Source organism: Xenopus laevis, chromosome 4L (genome assembly GCF_017654675.1).
Source record: "Xenopus laevis strain J_2021 chromosome 4L, Xenopus_laevis_v10.1, whole genome shotgun sequence".
NCBI classification, from domain to species: Eukaryota; Metazoa; Chordata; class Amphibia; order Anura; family Pipidae; genus Xenopus; species Xenopus laevis.
In genome coordinates, this window is record NC_054377.1 from 86,083,327 (window position 1) to 86,101,661 (window position 18,335).

At 39.5% G+C, this 18,335-nt stretch overlaps 2 protein-coding genes and 1 pseudogene across 6 annotated transcripts in view; 1 reads left to right on the forward strand and 2 right to left on the reverse strand.

The window, feature by feature from the left end:
• The window catches only part of armh1.L (armadillo like helical domain containing 1 L homeolog), a 59,756-nt gene extending 51,622 nt beyond the window's left edge, over positions 1–8,134 (reverse strand). The window contains exons 1-4 of one of the 5 annotated variants that reach the window (XM_018256317.2): positions 7,998–8,134; positions 6,211–6,442; positions 4,357–4,425; positions 3,356–3,522 (exon numbers count right to left, since the gene is read on the reverse strand). In XM_018256317.2, the coding sequence (XP_018111806.1) occupies positions 3,356–3,522; positions 4,357–4,425; positions 6,211–6,416 (442 nt within the window). In that variant the 5' untranslated portion in view covers positions 6,417–6,442; positions 7,998–8,134. 5 annotated transcript variants of the gene reach the window in all.
• A 169-nt stretch (positions 8,135–8,303) lies between these two features.
• On the forward strand, positions 8,304–11,637 carry tmem53.L (transmembrane protein 53 L homeolog). The gene is made up of 3 exons (NM_001093021.1): positions 8,304–8,393; positions 10,102–10,205; positions 10,872–11,637. The coding sequence occupies exons 1-3, from the start codon at positions 8,339–8,341 to the stop codon at positions 11,568–11,570; spliced, it is 858 nt and encodes a 285-aa protein (NP_001086490.1). The 5' UTR covers positions 8,304–8,338; the 3' UTR covers positions 11,571–11,637.
• A 5,540-nt stretch (positions 11,638–17,177) lies between these two features.
• On the reverse strand, positions 17,178–17,300 carry LOC121403484 (annotated as a pseudogene).
• Between the last annotated feature and the right edge of the window lie 1,035 nt (positions 17,301–18,335).

Sequence of the window (18,335 nt, forward strand, 5' to 3'; positions counted from 1 at the left end):
GCTGCCCTCTCTCCCCCCTACTCTTTGCAGTGGCCATGGAACCCTTGGCCTGCATGATACGACAATCAGCTAGGATAGAGGGGCTCAAGATAGGGGGGTTAACAGAAAAAATATCCATGTTTGCAGACGATACATTACTATACCTAGCTAATCCAGGCCGTGACCTTGAGGCAGCTTTGGATATTATTAATGTCCACACTTCTTATTCAGGGCTTAAGGTTAACTGGAGTAAGTCCGCTCTTTTCCCAGTTGACTCCTTACCAAACCCTTTGCCGGTACTGCCAGAAGGCTTACGTTGGACAGATAGCTTCAAATATTTGGGTATTAACATCCATAAGGACCCAGGCAAGTTCGTAGAGTTAAACTTAATGCCCTTGATGCAGGGTCTGGAACAGAAAATTAAAATATGGACTCGCCTACCATTATCCCTGATTGGACGCATTAATTTATTTAAAATGGTAATGTTACCCAAGTTTACATATGTATTTAGGCAATCCCCTGTAAGGATCCCAAATACTTTCTTCAAGAAAATCAGGTGCCTACTTACGCAGCTATATTGGCACCCATCTACACCAAAGATTGCCATGGCAAAATTACAGCTCCCCACCAATGCAGGGGGGTTGGCAGCCCCGAATCTTTTCTTGTATTACCTAGCAGCGAAGCTGGCTACAGCTAAAGGGTGGGTGACCCCTTGCTTGGACAATCCTGCCACACGCTTAGAGTCACAACATATTGGGTCATATGAGGAACTCAAAAATCTCCTCTATAGAGGTTGTAAATATGCAATACAAGCAACTACACCTGTGAGAGAAGTAGTTTGGGCATGGAACACTGCTCATGGTCTTCTCCCCAAACTGGAGGGTCACTGCTCAGGGCTCATCCCTATTTGGTGCAACCCCAAATTGCCGCATATGCAGACTGTACCGGACCCTCAAGCCTGGGCCAACTATAGAATAAAGTATATTCAGGATATAATGTCAGATGGTAAGTTAATGGACTTTCAAACCCTGAAAGAGAGGTTCGATCTCCCCAATAAAATGTTTTTTAGGTATATCCAACTAAGACATGCCGCACAAGCCCAGTTCAAAGGGGTGATACTGACTACCGAGCCTACGCAGATAGAAAAAAGGGCACTAGCTAGCGTACACACCAAACACCTGTCCAGTTTCTATGCCATCCTGATTATTGCGGGGGAAGTCTCCACTGGGTAAACTACTTGAGAAGTGGCGTAAAGATATCCCTGAGTTAGACACTGACACTTGGAAAGAGGTCCTCGATTCTATTTTTGACCATATTGTAGCTTCCCGGGATAAAATGATACAATATAAGTTTTTACACAGAGCATATCTTACCCCTAGTGTGCTAGCCAAAATGTCCCCAACCCAGGTGGATGAATGCCCCAGGTGCCATCTCTCTCCAGCTGACTTCATGCACATGGTCTGGTCGTGTAATAAGATACAAAGGTTCTGGAGGGAAATAGCACAGTATATGTCCGACATGATGGATACACCAATCATAGTGGAACCCCGGGGAATGCTTCTGAATCAAGTTGCGGATCTAGCTCCCACGGAAGCAGAGAAAGCATTGATTTCCATACTATTTGCTTATGCCCGTAAATCCATCACTATGCAATGGAAGGCGCCTCAAGCCCCAAGTGTACATTTCTGGGAGACGCAGATTGCACATGCAGTACCACTGTACAAACTTCTCTATATCAGACGAGGTTGCCCGGCAAAGTTTGAGAAAATATGGTCCCCTTGGATTGACGCACACGATGGTCTCAATTAGAATTGAGGCAACTACCCTAATGTTTCCAAGGATAACCTAGACAAGAAAGGAATATATACATGCCTACTCAGACTTTTCCGCACCATAGGTAGAGTGCAATACAAACATAATGAAGCAGTGCAAAGTTAAGTTTAGTTGGGTTTATTGGATAGCTAGTAGCAAGGTAATTAAGGTAGTACATACAAGGTATAGAAGCTACAAATATGGTATAAGGATGTCATGACTATTGTAAACTGATTACAACGTTGTAATAATGTCTGTGTTTTCTGTATACTCTGAGTAAGCTTGTATCTCATCCATGTTAATGTACTGTATTGAACTAAAAAAATAAAAAAAAAACTTTTGTTAAAAAAAAGAAATAGCGACCGCAAATGCAGAGTGAGCACAGCAGAGCTCACGGGCGCCATCTTCTTCTTTTCGGTAATCTTCGTATCTCTCTTTCGGTGCATGCGCTGTTTTCGTGAACCGGTAGATTGCTCCAACTGCGCATGCGCCAAAACTTTGTGAAGATTACCAAAGAGAAGATGGTGTAGCCCGTGAGCTCCGCTGCGCTCACTCTGCATGTGCAGGGGGGAGGCAGGGAGGGGGGCCAATGGGGACTTATCACAATGGGGGGTTTAGTTCTCCTTTAATGGAGCACAAAACAAAATGCATCTTATTTTTTCTTATCAGGCAGTACTGTCACAGGCCCATCAAAGCACTGAATGTAGGTGGAACACAGCATGATGCGGGGCAAAACGTCCACGTGGCTACTGGAAGACCTGGCAGACTCTCCGTCTTCATAAAAAATAGGGATGCACAGAATACCTGAATCCTTCATGAAAGATGCAGAATACCGAACCTAATCCTATTTTGCATATTTGCATATGCATATCCAATATCCTGAAATAGCTTCCCCACAGACAATACTGTAAATTGCCAGTGGGAAAACATATGTGTCACTTTGTTTTTACAAAGTTGCCCGAAGTTGCCTCTCAAGGAAACTTCAGGCTACTTCAGAAAAACAAAGCAACTTCTATGTTTTCCCAAAGACGTTTTACCAGCGTCCATGCCATGGGACAAATTAGGATCATAAATAAAGGCTCCTTGACATTTACTGCTGCACGGAATGGCTACATTGACTGCTTATGGTGCATTTTCAATAACATTCTGTTGGTAAAAAAAACCTCTATGGGAGACAGAGTCAGAGTCTTCAGAGTCGGCATAGCCCGATACAAGTACTTAACATGTGCCATATAATCTGTTATTGTATATATTATATTATTGCAAAAATGTACTATATATATATATATATATATATATATATATATATATATATATATATATATATATCTTCTTTCACTCTCATATTATTAATCAAGTTGTGCTATTTAAATAAAAATACACACATGCAAACATCTGACCAATCACTTATCTGCAAACTTCAACAATGGCCAAAATTCAAGAATTTTAGGTGAGGTCAGAAGGAAAGACAGAGAGATTCAAAAACATAAAATAAAGATGTCAAAACATGTCACTTAATTCCACAATATATTTATTGAAAGAATTGAAGGATGGTATTGCTTACCATAGCTTTCACACACCAGTTCTTTGTATTGTTTGCCAGTTTTTGCCAATATTTGGAGAAGTTTTAAAGCTTCAATCTTGTGCTGTTCCCCCAAATTGTTTAATCCAAGAATTTCTAGTAGCGTCAGAATGCCTCCATCCTCAACAAATTCAACACTATAGCGGTTGCTATAAGATTATGAAAGAAAGGAAAGACAAACACATCATCCATTAAGTATGTGATACAGCGAAACTACTTTAACACTGTATAAATTGGAAACATAAGCTTCATTTTCTTACAGTATAAGCTGCCTTAAATATATCACTTTAATTTATCAATGTTATGTGCACTTTAAATAATCAACCTTTTATACTATTTTAGTTTGTGTCAAGAGCTGCCCTAAATATTACTTTAAAGGAGACATATAGCATAACTAAATAACTCTCCAATGTTGTAGGCAATAAAGAATGCTGTATGGGGCTAAAAATTATTATCTTTAAAAACAACCCCTTTATAGATCAGTGAATACATAGAAATTTGAACAGCAGGTCTTACAAACTATTGCATATCTACCTTGTAACTATTAGGGCAAATCTGCACCTCCTAGTGGTCGTTCAGAGAGCACACAAAACTGGGGCAAGAGCTGTGCTGTCAGTAGGAATGCATGTAATGCATTAGGTGAAAGTCTGTTTATTGTGTAGGTAGAATTTGTAGAGAGAAACCTGGGTATAACACCTCCTCAAGGTGTACAGTATAGCATGACCATTCTTTATGCTAATTTTGGTTAGTGCAACAGTTGTGGATTTGTACACAAAATGGAAATGTCATAGGGGCAAGATACAAAATGCAAAAAAATGGGAACTGGGGGTTAAAACAGAGACACCACAATTAATATTAGTTAATAATTACACGTATTTGCTCACTAACGGCAGACATGCTATTTTCTTGTTGTTTCTGATCATTCAAATGCATTTTCCTGTAATATGATAAAAAGCTTCAAGGTATATATTGTTACATTTTACCTGTTTGAAGAAGACAGAAATATTCCAATTGACAGGAGAATCTCACTTAAATATGTCCCAAACATATATCTGAACAACAAATTAAGGGATTTAAAGTGAATAATTTTTAAAGAGCAAATTTTCTTAATTTAGCCTGTGAATGTGCCACAAATATTGGTACATTTGAAAGAAGTTATGTACTTCAGGATTTTTAATAAGTTTCATCAATAAAAAAGAAAAACACCTTTCTGAATTAAAAAGTTCCTATACTGATAAGTTCATCAGATACAAGGTTTTGTACATTTTTTTAGAATGCAAGTCTAATGAATGAACACAATAGATATATTCATATTGGACTTAAAATATGTATAATCTATCATGATCTGAATGATCAATCTACGAATAACCATAGAACAGTGCTTAAATTTAATGTCAGTTGCCTGCATGTGCAGCTATTTATATTTTAATAAAACATCGGGAGGCCTACAAATAGTTCTGTGTTCAGCAATAACAGGATAAGAATTAAAGGGGACATATACCTTCTGTTTTCAGCTTGTTCCCAAAGGTCCCAGAGGTAAATAGTCAGGACCACCATATGGGTTTCACCAATTGGCTTGCCATATGATCAGGTTTGTATGTATTTTTTGTAAGTATATGTACCGGTACAGATATTAAATGGTAGTGAAACCTGTTAACATTTCTACATAAGGCACTATTCTATTCAAGATCTGAAGCACTAAAGAATCATAAGAATTTTTATGGCTAAGGTAGGCATGGTGTTTTAAGTAGGAAGAGACTAATAGAAAGTACAGGTATGGGATCTGTAATCCTAAAACCCATTACCCAGAAAGCTCTGAATTATGGAAAAGGCCATTTCCCATAGACTCAATTTTACCAAATAATTCTAATTTTTAAAAATGATTTCCTTTTACTGTAATAAGACAGTTCCTTGTATTTGATTCATACTAAGACATAACTAATCCTTATTGGAGACAAATCAAGCCTACTGGGGTTGTAATGATTTTTATGGTGTAGTTTTTATTACTAAATTACACTGTTTACACTGCAAATATTTCACTCCACAATATAAAATGTCATTCCTGAACCAGCAAGTGTATTTTTTAATTTATATTATTAGTGTGTAGGCAGCCATCTCAGGTCATTTTGCCTGGTCATGTGCTTTCAGAAAGAGCCAGCACTTTAGGATGGAATTCAAATTGAGATGGAATTGAAATCAAAGGCTGTTGTTTCTCCTACTCAATGTAACTGAATGTGTCGCAGTGGAACCTGGATTTTGAGTTCTGTTCTTAGATCTACCAGGGAGCTGTTATCCTGTGTTAGGGAGCTGCTATCTGGTTACCTTCCCATTGTTCTTTTGTTTGGCTGCTGGGGGGGGTGATATCACTCCAACTTGCAGTACAGCAATAAAGAGTGTTTAGAAGTTTATCAGAGCACAAGTCACATGACTGGGGGCTGATCAGAAACTGACAATATGTCTAGCCCCATGTAAATTTCAAAATTAAATATAAAAAAATCAGTTTGCTCTTTTGAGAAACGGATTTCAGTACAGAATTCTGCTGGAACACAATAAACTCATGTGTTTTGAAAAAATGTTTTTTCCCATGAAAGTTTCCCTTTAATGGTTAAATGATTTTTTTTTAGGAGACTTAAGGTATGGTGATGTGTTATCCGGAAAACCCCAGATCCCAAGCATTCTGTATAACAGGTCCCATACCTGTACAACATGCAATACTTTTAGGGAATCTTACTTGAACATAGGTAGCAAAGAAATATATTTTGCTGTGTACAGTTTATAAGAGACCAATATTCAAAAGAATCTTGCTTATAAAAAAGTTTGTAGCAATAAAAGGATACGAAAGTCTAAGCCATGTAGTCAATCGCGCAAAGAACAGACTGCCACCCTGGAAGAATTCTTGCTCAAGCTGAGGTCCAGTCTTTCCCCGATGTAAGGAGATGAAATTATTAAGCATTCGAATTCTTGTTGCTTTATTACCTCTGTCCCATTCTTTCAGAAAAGCCATAAGTCTAGTAACTGCTTCATGTTCCTTAACAAAAGACATAGCTCCTGCTTTACAGCACCAATATTCTACAAGAAAACATGATATGCCTATGAACAAAAAGCAAGATAAGTAAATGGTCTCTGAAATATAAAGTCAAATTAATCACTTATTTCCAGATTTATTGTATTCACGCTCATCTAGATACAGTATGTGCATTATTATTGCAGCAGCATTGCAATGTGTTTTTTTTTAAAACCTGATGCATTTTCTTTTGGTTAATGATGGTTATAATATTGTAAAATAGGGATGTGTGGTGAAACCACAAAAACATATTTTGGTTGCATTTCAAAAAACAATATAAATACAATACATGTGTTCTGATATGTGCAGGGTAACAAATGTCTCACATGTGGACTACAGTACTGGCACATTCAAAATATGTCACTGGATGCTAAGTGGGGCACAAATTCAATAACGGACCTCAGAATCTCAAAGGCTGGGAGTAGTGTTACAGTAAAGATTCTTAAAGTCAATGAGTACCTCTTTAGAATCTGTGATGTGCAGAACATTTAAATTTTTCTTGTCCTTTAAAGCTTGTGTAGGACATTAAAATGTATTATAATAAAAGTGTAGTTATGTAATTATTATTAACTTATATTTCTATAGTGCCAACATATTGTGCAGTGCTGAATTTACAGTATGCTTTTAACTGCCTCCGAAGCAAGCTCCCATGTAGTGACCTTCGACACCTATTTTGTTGGCAGGCAAAGGGTTATTTCAAACTCAGCTAGAGAACCTCTACTTTGACATCGCTTCCGTAGATGGTTTGATCAAAAGAAGCTTGTCATAAAAATAGAGAATTAAGGGCCAATAACTGGTAAACATATTTAAGTAAATACTGCTCTTTTACATCTCTTGCCTTGAACCACCATTTTGTGATGGTCTGTGTGCTGCCTCAGAGATCACCTGACCAGAAATACTACAACTCTAACAGGAAGAAGTGTGGACACAACTTTGTCTGTTAATTGGCTCACGTGACCTAATCAAAAAATTATTTTTTTTTTCTTGATTCAGCTCACACATGAGAAATCACAAAAGCAGCACTTTTTTTTCCAAACTGAATTTTTCACGCACAAAAAAAGTTGCACATTTCCGTAGGCTTTTACCGTAAGCATTTACTAAGCCAAACTGCACACAAATATAATTTTGACACAAACACTCGTTATTAGACAAACTGGAGGCAACAATAAGCAGTGCCTTTAGCTACTGGCAGTATTCCATTAAATGGTCTGGCTCAGTATAAGATATTGTTTAACATAGGTCCTGGCACATTAGGCCCAAACATGCCCCCACTAGCCAAAAAAGTGATCGTCTATTGCATCTCTAGTATTTGCCAGAACCCACAGATTGCCAGTCCATGTATTATACTATGGCGGAACTCAGGAAAAGCGAGTGGAGAGGGAGCCAAGCACGCACGCACCACTGTTTAGTCGCAGTTACCTTCTTGACGAAGTGATCTATAACTTTTAGTGGGGCCTGATGGTGACGCTCAAATCAGCATATTATATAACTAGACCCTGCGCATTTTCAATTAAAGCTTTGTGCGTCCCTCAATCCTCCGCCCGCCATACCTAAGCTTACCTCTCAAACAGATCACTAAGCACCAAAACGTATAACGCAAAAAGTGCTTTTACGAGTAACCTATCAAGCCCCTCTATCCGCAGACTGGGAGGGGCCCAAACTAGCACCACTAACAAACGTTCTGTGGCCGCCTTGGTGCGTTGCCTAGCGACAGTCTCTATAGACGCTCCTCAGAATATTATCGCCTAAAAGATAGCTTTGGCGAGGAACGTCATTCTGTCACGTGATGTCCGCGAGGGTTACTGAGTGGCTGTAGAAGCCGCGCAATGATTTCCGGTGATATCGGGACTTAGTGTTTTGTGAAAAGTCCAAAGAAAGAGACATTGCGTATGCGTGGAAATATGGGGGACCCGGAACTGGACTATACGATTGAGTTTCCAGAGCCGTCTCTGCAAGGTATTCCGAGCTACAGAATAGCAGTAGTGTTACTGTCACAAATTGAATATTTACTCTTTTTGTCACACTGCTATTGAACCTGCGGGCCTGCAGCTGCTGTTGCTTAATGCTTTGGAGAGGCAAAGCGAGATGCAAAGTGAGCTGAGTGTCTGTACCCTGTGTTTGTTTTCTTAAATAGTTCCTGTTTGTGGCACTGACGGGCAATGCTCAACTCAAACTACTTTTGGTCACCTTTAGTAAAATGGACGCTTTCCTTTCATTTGACTTGTAATGGTACCCACTGGCAAGTCTATGGGGACCACACATGTATAAGATCATGTGTATATTTTTCTTTGGAATCTTTCCAGCTTTTAAATTGGGGGGGGGGGGTCACTGACCCCATTTAAAAAAAAATGCTCTGTAAGGCTTCACATTTATTGCTACTAATTTTTCTATTTAGACCCTCTCCTATTCATATTTTAGTCTCTTTTTAAATCAGTGATCAATCCAAATTGTTGCTTTGGATCTTAGCAACCAGATTTCTCAAATTGCAAACGAGCGCTACCAAATAAAAAGCTAAATAACTCAAAAAAGACAAATGGAAACCAATTGCAAATTGTCTCAGAATGTCACTCTACATCATGCTCAGAGTTAAAGGGATACTGTCATGGGAAAAAAAAATTTCTCTAAATGAATCAGTTAATAGTGCTGCTCCAGCAGAATTCTGCACTGAAATCCATTTCTCAAAAGAACAAACAGATTTTTTTATATTCAATTTTGAAATCTGACATGGGGCTAGACATTTTGTCAATTTCCCAGCTGCCCCATGTCATGTGACTTGTGCCTGCACTTTAGGAGAGAAATGCTTTCTGGCAGGCTGCTGTTTTTCCTTCTCAATGTAACTGAATGTGTCCCAGTGGGACATGGGTTTTTACTATTGAGTGTTGTTCTTAGATCTACCAGGCAGCTGTTATCTTGTGTTAGGGAGCTGCTATCTGGTTACCTTCCCATTGTTCTTTTGTTTGGCTGCTGGGGGGGGAAGGAAGGGGGTGATATCACTCCAACTTGCAGTACAGCAGTAAAGAGTTATTGAAGTTTATCAGAGCACAGGTCACATGACTTGGGGCAGCTGGGAAATTGGCAATATGTCTAGCCCCATGTCAGATTTCAAAATTGAATATAAAAAAATGTGTTTGCTCCTTTGAGAAATGGATTTCAGTGCAGAATTCTGCTGGAGCAGCACTATTAACTGATTCATTTTGAAAAATTTTTTTATACCCATGTCAGTATCCCTTTAATGTCCAAAACTTGGTTACACACAGACTTGTATTACTGCAGCCTGGTCACTCTTTACTGAAATGTCAGCTTATTGGACTCTTTAGGGGCCAAAATATAAATCAGTGTTTGGGGCTTGGCCAGATATCGTTAAGGGTGGCTGGAAAATTCTGTTGAGCACTGCAGAAGGCAGTAGATCTCCAGACAAACATATGATTGCATGTATGGTGAGCTGTAGTCTAACTAATCCACCCACCATCTGCTTTCATGTAAGTCATTGGAAAACCACCTGGCAAATATATAGGCCTTCTTCAATATTTATACACGTTAACTTAGATAAGTTTTACCTAGGTCATGACAACTTGAGTGCATACAGGTTGGTCACCTCCTTTACATATTTAACCTAACTGGAATTGTACAAGTGAACAGAATAACAATTTGATGGTTGTTACAGGCTGCCCATGGGACCCAGAGCGAGAGCCAGTGGTTATTTTGCTTGGATGGGGAGGATGTAAAGATCAGTATCTAGCTAAATACAGCGCCATCTATCATAACCAGGTAAGTAGTATCCAAAAATGTATCCTCTCTTTTATTTTCAAAACAAAATATTCTTTAAAAAAAAAAAAAAAGTACAAGAGTGAATTGAAAATAATGTGCATAGACAAATAGTTTTCAAATCTTGGGAATTTATTGAATATGTAGCTGTAAAGTTCATTTTGCCCATGGCAGCTTTTAAACAATGCTATTTTTGCACATTCAATGCTGCCAACTGCTTATTTTATAGTTGCATCCCAAAATAATAAGTGCCTTAATAAATCGTCATTGTTTTTTTTTTTTTATATATATTTTTTATGGGGAACACAAGCAAAAAAAAATAACTATTTATTTAAATGTATTCATTTTTGGGATCAATAGCACCAGTACCAACGTAGGGTTTTATAAGCAGCTTTCTGGCATTTCTCCAGTGGCTGAAATACTTCCATTTTGGCAGCCTCACAATCTTACTTTGGTTCTACACTGGGAGATTAAGATGACAGAGACATCATCACTTTAATCACAGCTGAAAATGAATGTGTAAGACCAGCTGTAGTTGAGTCAAAAAAATGTTTTATGAAACCACTTGCACTTTTCTAGTTTCCTTTATATGCTAGTTCTGTTGTTCGTTATCATTGTCTATTTATTATATTATGTATTATTTGCTTTATTTATTTATTTATTTTACAGGGTTGCACTGTTATAAAATATACTGCAGCCTGGAATGCAGTTTTCATCTCAGAGTCTTTAGGCTTCAGCTCACTACGTGAAGATGCAAAAAAGCTTCTGGAGTTGCTCTTTGACTATGAAATTGAAAAAAGTCCCATTTTATTCCATGTTTTTAGTAATGGTGGCTTCATGTTATACCGCTATATTGTGGAGCTGCTGCACTCTCACTGTCGCCTGAACAAACTGCATGTAGTGGGAACCATCTTTGATAGTGCTCCTGGAAACCGCAACGTCATAGGCTCAGTACGTGCTTTGGATACTATCCTTAGAACTTCCACTAATAATGCTATCCGCTTTTTAGCTTTAGCAGCTTTTGCAATCATGGTGATCATACTAAGGATTGTGCTATACCCAGTGACAAAGTTCCTGCATGAGAATCACTATGATGCTATGAAGAAGGACTCCTCGCGCTGGCCTCAGCTTTATTTGTATTCCCGGGCTGACCCTATTATCTCATATATTGATGTAGAGTCTATGATTGCGGCTCGAAGAAGATGTTGCCTTCCCACTGAGGCTTTGGACTTTGGGAAGTCAGAACATGTTAGTCATTTCCGTAGGTTTCCACATAGGTATTCGGAAATGTGCACGTCTTTCTTAAGGGACTGTGTGAGAAAAGCAGCCGTATCCATGCTGACGAGTGAGCACCCTGTTTCCTTTTAAATGTCAGAACAAATAGAGCATTTGACCAGTGTGGATTGTGACAAATAAATAGTGGCTTGTTTCTTTACTCTCCTCTCCTGCATGCATTATTTTTATTTTTGGTCCTCTGAAACCTACCTTTCACAATGATTATGCTTAAAGGAAAACTAAACCCCCAAAATAAATACTTGAGCAACAGATAGTTTATATCAAATTAAGTGGCATATTAAAGAATCTTATCAAACTGATATATATATTTATTTATTTAAGTAAATATTGCCCTTTTTCATCTCTTGCCTTGAACCACCATTTTGTGATGGTCTCTGTGCTGCCTCGGAGATCACCTGACCAGAAATACTACAACTCTAACTGTAAAAGAAGTGTTGAAGCAAAAAAGAGAACTCTGTCTGTAAATTGGCTTGTGACATAACAAGTATGATTTGTTTGGTATTTTTTGTGTGCAACGTGAATCGTATCATCCAGGGGACGGCCCTTATTTTTTAAAATGGCAATTTTCTATTTATGATTACCCAATGGCACATACTACTAAAAAAGAATATTATTATGATTTTTTTTTTACATGAAGCAGGGTTTTTTACATATGAGCTGTTTTATGCAATATCTTTTTATAGCGACCTACATTGTTTGAGGAGTATAGTTTTCCTTTAATGAGTGCACAAAACACAAACATTTTTCCAATCATAGCAGTAGAAAGAAAAGTTGGATAGAAAATTCAAAGTAGAAACTGTAACAGATAACTCACTAAGTATTTTTTTCCAGTTTTCAAGATATTAGCAGTTGTCGAATTGCTTATGTAATGAATTCGAAACAAAATTGGCACCTGCTAGACATTTCAGGTGACTGGCAACAGTTGGCTCAATATTAATTTCAACAACTTGCCACAGGGGGAAATGATTTATTAAATGCCAATATGAGTGACTCCATTAATTCATCTACTTGTAAATAATGCATCAGAGTCTTTACTGTATGGTCTTCTTATGTATTCGTTCTTACTAGCATATCCCTTTTAAGCTCCTCCTTTTCAGTGTAAACATTCCCAGCTTCCTGTCCTGTAGCACCTTACCTCTGCTTTGTAAATGTTAAAGAATTACCTTTTCCTCCTGAAAATGGATACCCCTTTTAATACAGCTTAAATCCTTGCTGACTGTCATTGTTGACTGTCATTGCTTGCTAGAGCTAGGTTTATTACCCAGGTATCATAGTAACATAGTAGATGAAGTATAGGGGCTGATTCTCAGCTTGTGTTTTTCAGCCAGTTGTGGCATTATCCTTATTCCCCATCTTCCTCTGAGCTGTCTCTGATGGAGTAGTCAATGAATTGCCCCTTCCACATGTATGTCCTGAATAAATGAAGTTCCACATAGTACATGTGAGACTTACTGAGCACACAGATCCACACAAAATCCAAAAAGAAGGTATACTGCAACTCAATTCTTATTTATAAATTTAACAAGGTTTATTCAAAAGCTAATGTTACAAATAAATACAGATCCCATAGTACGCCACCGTATGAATTTCATACCCTCCTGTACCTATTTATAAAGGATGCACTGAATCCACTATTCTGGGAAATGGCCTAATTCTGAATCCTTCATGAAAGATTTGTCTGAATTCCAAATCCACTGCCCAGGGTCCTGTCTCAATTAAAGGATCTGGCGGCAAAGTGCAGCACCTTCAGTTTCAAGGCTGACAGACCTGTGGGATCGACTTTGTTAGTGATACGTCATTATACTTTTTTGTAAGCCTCCTGGATTAAACATTGCCCAAACCATCTTTGCTGTGGAACCAGGAATATGCACCATTGCATCTTTGGTTCTGGCCAGTTTATGAATTATTTTAGGTTTTAGGACTTAGAATTTAATTAGTGATTTTTATTTGTATCATAGTAGAAAACAGTAGAAAACTGGTTTTCTGGCTCTTTAAAGGAGAACTAAAGCTTTACCGGAGAAGTATGCTAGTAATGTTGTACTTGTGTTTTGGGCTTCCGTATCAGCACAAGGCAACCACAGCTGAGTTTAGAATATAAATATACAGTACAATATATAGTACACGTGGACTATAAATGTCACAATATAAGGCTGATTAGTAATTAATACAGTTAATTATTAAATGGCAGCACAGAAACAAGTGCAACTAGCACCATAATTTAATAATTAGCTTTGTAGCATCAGTTTATATTACAGTCCAACATCTTTCTCTGCTTGATAATTTGCGACGACCCTTAAGCTTAGCTTCTCAACAGCTGCTCAGAGCCCACTGACCATGATTACACTTTACAAGTACATTAGAGGACAATTACAGATTCTGTAAATCCCCCTCCCTATTAATAACATTGAAATCAAACATAATTTTTACCTGCCAGGCCACTAAACTACAGGCCATGTGGTGCATGAGGTTGGCTCATGTATTGGCCTGCGGTGTGTACTGGCTCTGCTTCCTAGAAAAACTCTTGCTTTGTAAGTTTGCCATGAATCTGTGTGACCAAAGCCATGCAAGTCTTGAGCTTAGAATTATTACAGTAAATAGAACACAATTTAATATTGTTGACGTGCAACACTGACAGACACAGGCCTGTATGGGGCTGCTTATCCCTGCAGCTGCTTAAAATACTTACATAATGCCTTTTGCCAGAAGCTTCTTCCGCCAGGCCTCGCACACCACTTACTATTAATAAATAGAACAGTTGGAAAATATAACGTTGTTATATTTGCTAATACTGATTTGAGGCACAACCTGTAGTATTCAAATCTAATATGATTTATATATTTGTTCTGTTGGCGGGAATCCTGGAAAATATATCGTTAGGCAAGTCCACGCGTGCTGAAAAATATAAACAAAATGTCACAGCGCCATCTGTTGGTTGCAACAACACAACATAAGCTGTAGGAAGTCTCTGCAGATTCTACTCGCTCTCTTATGACGCAGCTCCGAGCCCTCCGCTCTCACGTTTCATCCTCACAGTACTATACAGAGGGACCGCCTGATGTGGCGCCATAATACCTGATCGCTCTCACACCTAAACTATAACCCGTAAACCTATGATCACCCTGCTGTCACGTGTTTCACTTTATCAACGCTGCCAATAATCAGAAATGCGTTGTTTACTTAAAGGGCGGGCTATGTTTAGTGGACTGTTTTTGAGTAGCGACCTCTGTTGGTCAAAATCCGAAGCAAATGGTCTAATCGCTGTTATTACACATTCATGTCATTCCCGGTGCAGCCCGTATCAAGTCCTGTGGGCTCAGCTCAAGAAAAGTTATGCGTATTAAGTCTGCTATAATGGACAAGGGCTGCTGCTCATTTTATGGACGAACTGTCTGGAATTTGGTCCCACCGTCACCCAGTCGTGCTCAGGCCAAGTAAACACTGCAGCGCCCTCTGTTGGTTAACAGTGCAGAAATACACTACACAGCTCTCTGTTGGTTAACTTTGCAGAAACATCTGTTGGTTAAGTTTAGCAGATATACACTGCAGCGCCCTCTGTCGGTTACATTTGCTGTAAAATACTACAGCGCCCTCTGTTGGCTAACTTGGCAGAAATCATACACCACAGCGCCCTCTGTTGGTTGAACTTAGCAGATATACACTGCGGCGCCCTCTGTCAGTTACATTTGCTGTTAAATACTACAGCGCCCTCTGTTGGTTGACGTGGCAGAAATCATACACTACAGCGCCCTCTGTTGGTTGAACTCAGCAGATATACACTGCGGCGACCTCTGTCGGTTACATTTGCTGTTAAATACTACAGCGCCCTCTGTTGGCTGACGTGGCAGAAATTATACACTACAGCGCCCTCTGTTGGCTGACGTGGCAGAAAGCAAACACTACAGCGCCCTCTGTTGGTTGAACTTAGCAGATATACACTGCGACGCCCTCTGTCAGTTACATTTGCTGTAGCAGCAGCAGCAGCAGCAATAGAGCGCTCTTTGCAGAAATGCACTGCAGCGCCCTCTGTTGGATAATTTTGGCAGTATAGCATTGCAGCACCCTCGGTTGGATACGTTGCCAAAGAGTACTGCAGCGCCCTCTGTTGCTCGTATGCCAAGGAATCACTGGCCCACTTGTTGGTTAACAATTGCTGGTGAACCCTGCAGCGACATCTGTTTGATTAACATCGTTACACTGCTGCGCCCTCTGTTGGTAACCATGGTGACATAACTCATGCTCTTTGCATTTTTTTTTCAATGCAGCCCCTCTGTCAATTACTATGGCAGAGAAACATTGCTGAGCAAAACATAAACATTATTAATAAAATATATAAAAACCAAGACTTATAAAACATTTTACTGAAGGCTGAGCAAGTATGCTTGATGTGCAAAAAACAACACATTTGCAAATGGAGAGTGCCAACAGACTCCCAAAAACTTGTGTCATCTGGATAAATGGTGCACAATTATGATTTTTTCTTTAGATCCCCGTTCATACAAAGGATATGGTGGATCCCTTTCTCCCCGATCCCCTCTGTCAAAAGGCTCACTGGGCAATGGTCTTCAGACCCCCTTCAGTTCAAGGCTTGGTCCCTTTATCCAGATCCCTCCAGCAAAAGGTTTCCAAGGGAAAAGGAAAGAAATGATTCTAAAGAGATCCAAATGCTTATGAGCCCTTGGCTGGGTCAGGTTTTAGGGGGGTAAGAAGCCTAATGACCACACATCACCTTCCTAGATTAGTGCTGATAAGAGTCTATTGCACAAACCCTTTAAAAAAAAGACATATTATAAATGTGTTGGATGGCAAGAAATTAAATAAACAAATAATATAAAATCCATAAAAGTGACTGTGATCCGCCCCAGCCTATTGGGCTAGTGATTAAACATTTCTTTTACATCCAATGCCCAACAGGCTGGGATAAAAGAGCAGTGCGTATAAAGTGCACATAGTGCCATGATTATCAATGCCTCCAATTACTGTCATTTTATTACACCTCAGGTGTGAAAGTCCAGGGGAGGAAAAAATATTCTGGTTTTATTAGCATCGAGCCCTTTAATCAGTGGATGAAGTGCCTCTCTGTCTTTCCATAGGTGGAAAGTAGTGCTTTAATCATCCAGTGCAAAAAGTGCAAATAAATCCATGTGCATAAGGGCACATGCCTTAGCACCCTTCAGACCCCTTCACTGTACGTCTAGGGGAGACTTTTTGTCTCTTCATCTCCAGTCTGAAGGCCTACAAGGGACTAGTATAAACAAGTGGACCTCTGCAGAGATCCTATAAACATAATGTGCCCTTGGTGGGGTCAAGTTTTGGGGGAAGGAGCCTATTGACCACACTTCCCCCCCTGGTTCTGTGCATCCGGAGGCTATTGCACCAGATCCAAATGTGGTAGAAAAGTGCCGTGGTGACTCCGTATGGAGTTAAAAGAATAAAGAGGTTAAAAAAAGTTTATCTGTGTGCAGCCCCAGCACATTAGCTGGATTATAAACATTTCTATACACCTGGGGCCAAAAGGCTGGGGCAAAAAGCAAAGTGCAGTAAAAGTGCTGTCATAAAGTGCCGTAGTGCCATTAAGATCACAGTGTTCTGCGATACCAGAATTCACAAGCATCCCAGGTATGCAAGGCTTGTGAAACAAATTACTCAGGCTCCAAACGACAACCCTTTGACCAGAGGATCAAGTGGTTCTCTGCCATCTACCAATGCATGGAGACTCCCATATATCCTTTATCTAGGAGATATCCCACCCGCTGATAAGAACAGATACTACACTTGATCTAAGCCAAAAGGGATAAAAGCAAAGCCTTATACACATTTTTATTGCATATATATACTTTATGATATTTCAGGACTGGACTGGGATTCAAAATAGGCCCTGGCAATCTTTTCATGGTACCATACTAGACAATAATAAAGCTACGGAATGGAAGGAAAGTGGTTTGGGAAAGGTAGTGATGTTTTCTGTTTATCTGTTTATTTTCCACTTATATAGACAATGAGGGAAGGATGGAGAAGGAGAGAGGTTTGGTCCTCTTCTTCCTTAAGGCTGTTGTGGATGTTGTAGTCATGAAGCAGACTGTGAACTAGTCTACGGCTGTCTTGGATTGCTATTCTCTCTCCTTAAAATGAGATGATTCATGGAAAACCATAAAACATCCTAACATAAGATGCCAGGCTTCCAGGATTGCCCCTAATGTATGGGTGCCCTGAAACAGGCCATAAAGTGTGGTGTGTAAGAGAAGGTTTCTGATCCAGAGCATCAAGCAGGGTCTGTGCAAATGGGCAATCCCAAGAAGTGTGCATAGCTCTTTCTTCATGAATGATGCACCGTGGGCAATGCCGGTACCTGCACAGGTTATGGGCATGCATGAATGTCTGAAGGAGAAGTCCACCTTAGGAAGCCATCCATGCAATGTCTTCATGCTTGTTTATCAGTCTGTCTGAAGAAACATTTTCTCAGACTGCCTTTGCTGTGGCAGGACCTTGTTCATAGAGACATGGGACTCCCGATCAGTGGCTATTTCCAGATCAAGACTAAACAGGGCTGTTTATACAGCAATCTATCTCCAATAAGTGCAAGGCTATCTGCAATCTGGTGGCCCAGAATACCACAAGTCTGGTCTGGGTTGACAATCTGACTGATGACAGCCTTCAGCCTGTTGGCAAGTACCTTGGAGACGCTCTTGTAGTCCACATTCAGGAAATTTTTTTAAGCCACATCCCTCCCTCTTCTGCTTATACAAGATTGTGATCATTCCTTCCCTCAGCAACTGGGGCATTCTACCCTAAGCCATCTCCTCATACAGCTCGACCAGGTCCAGACCAATGAGACCAATG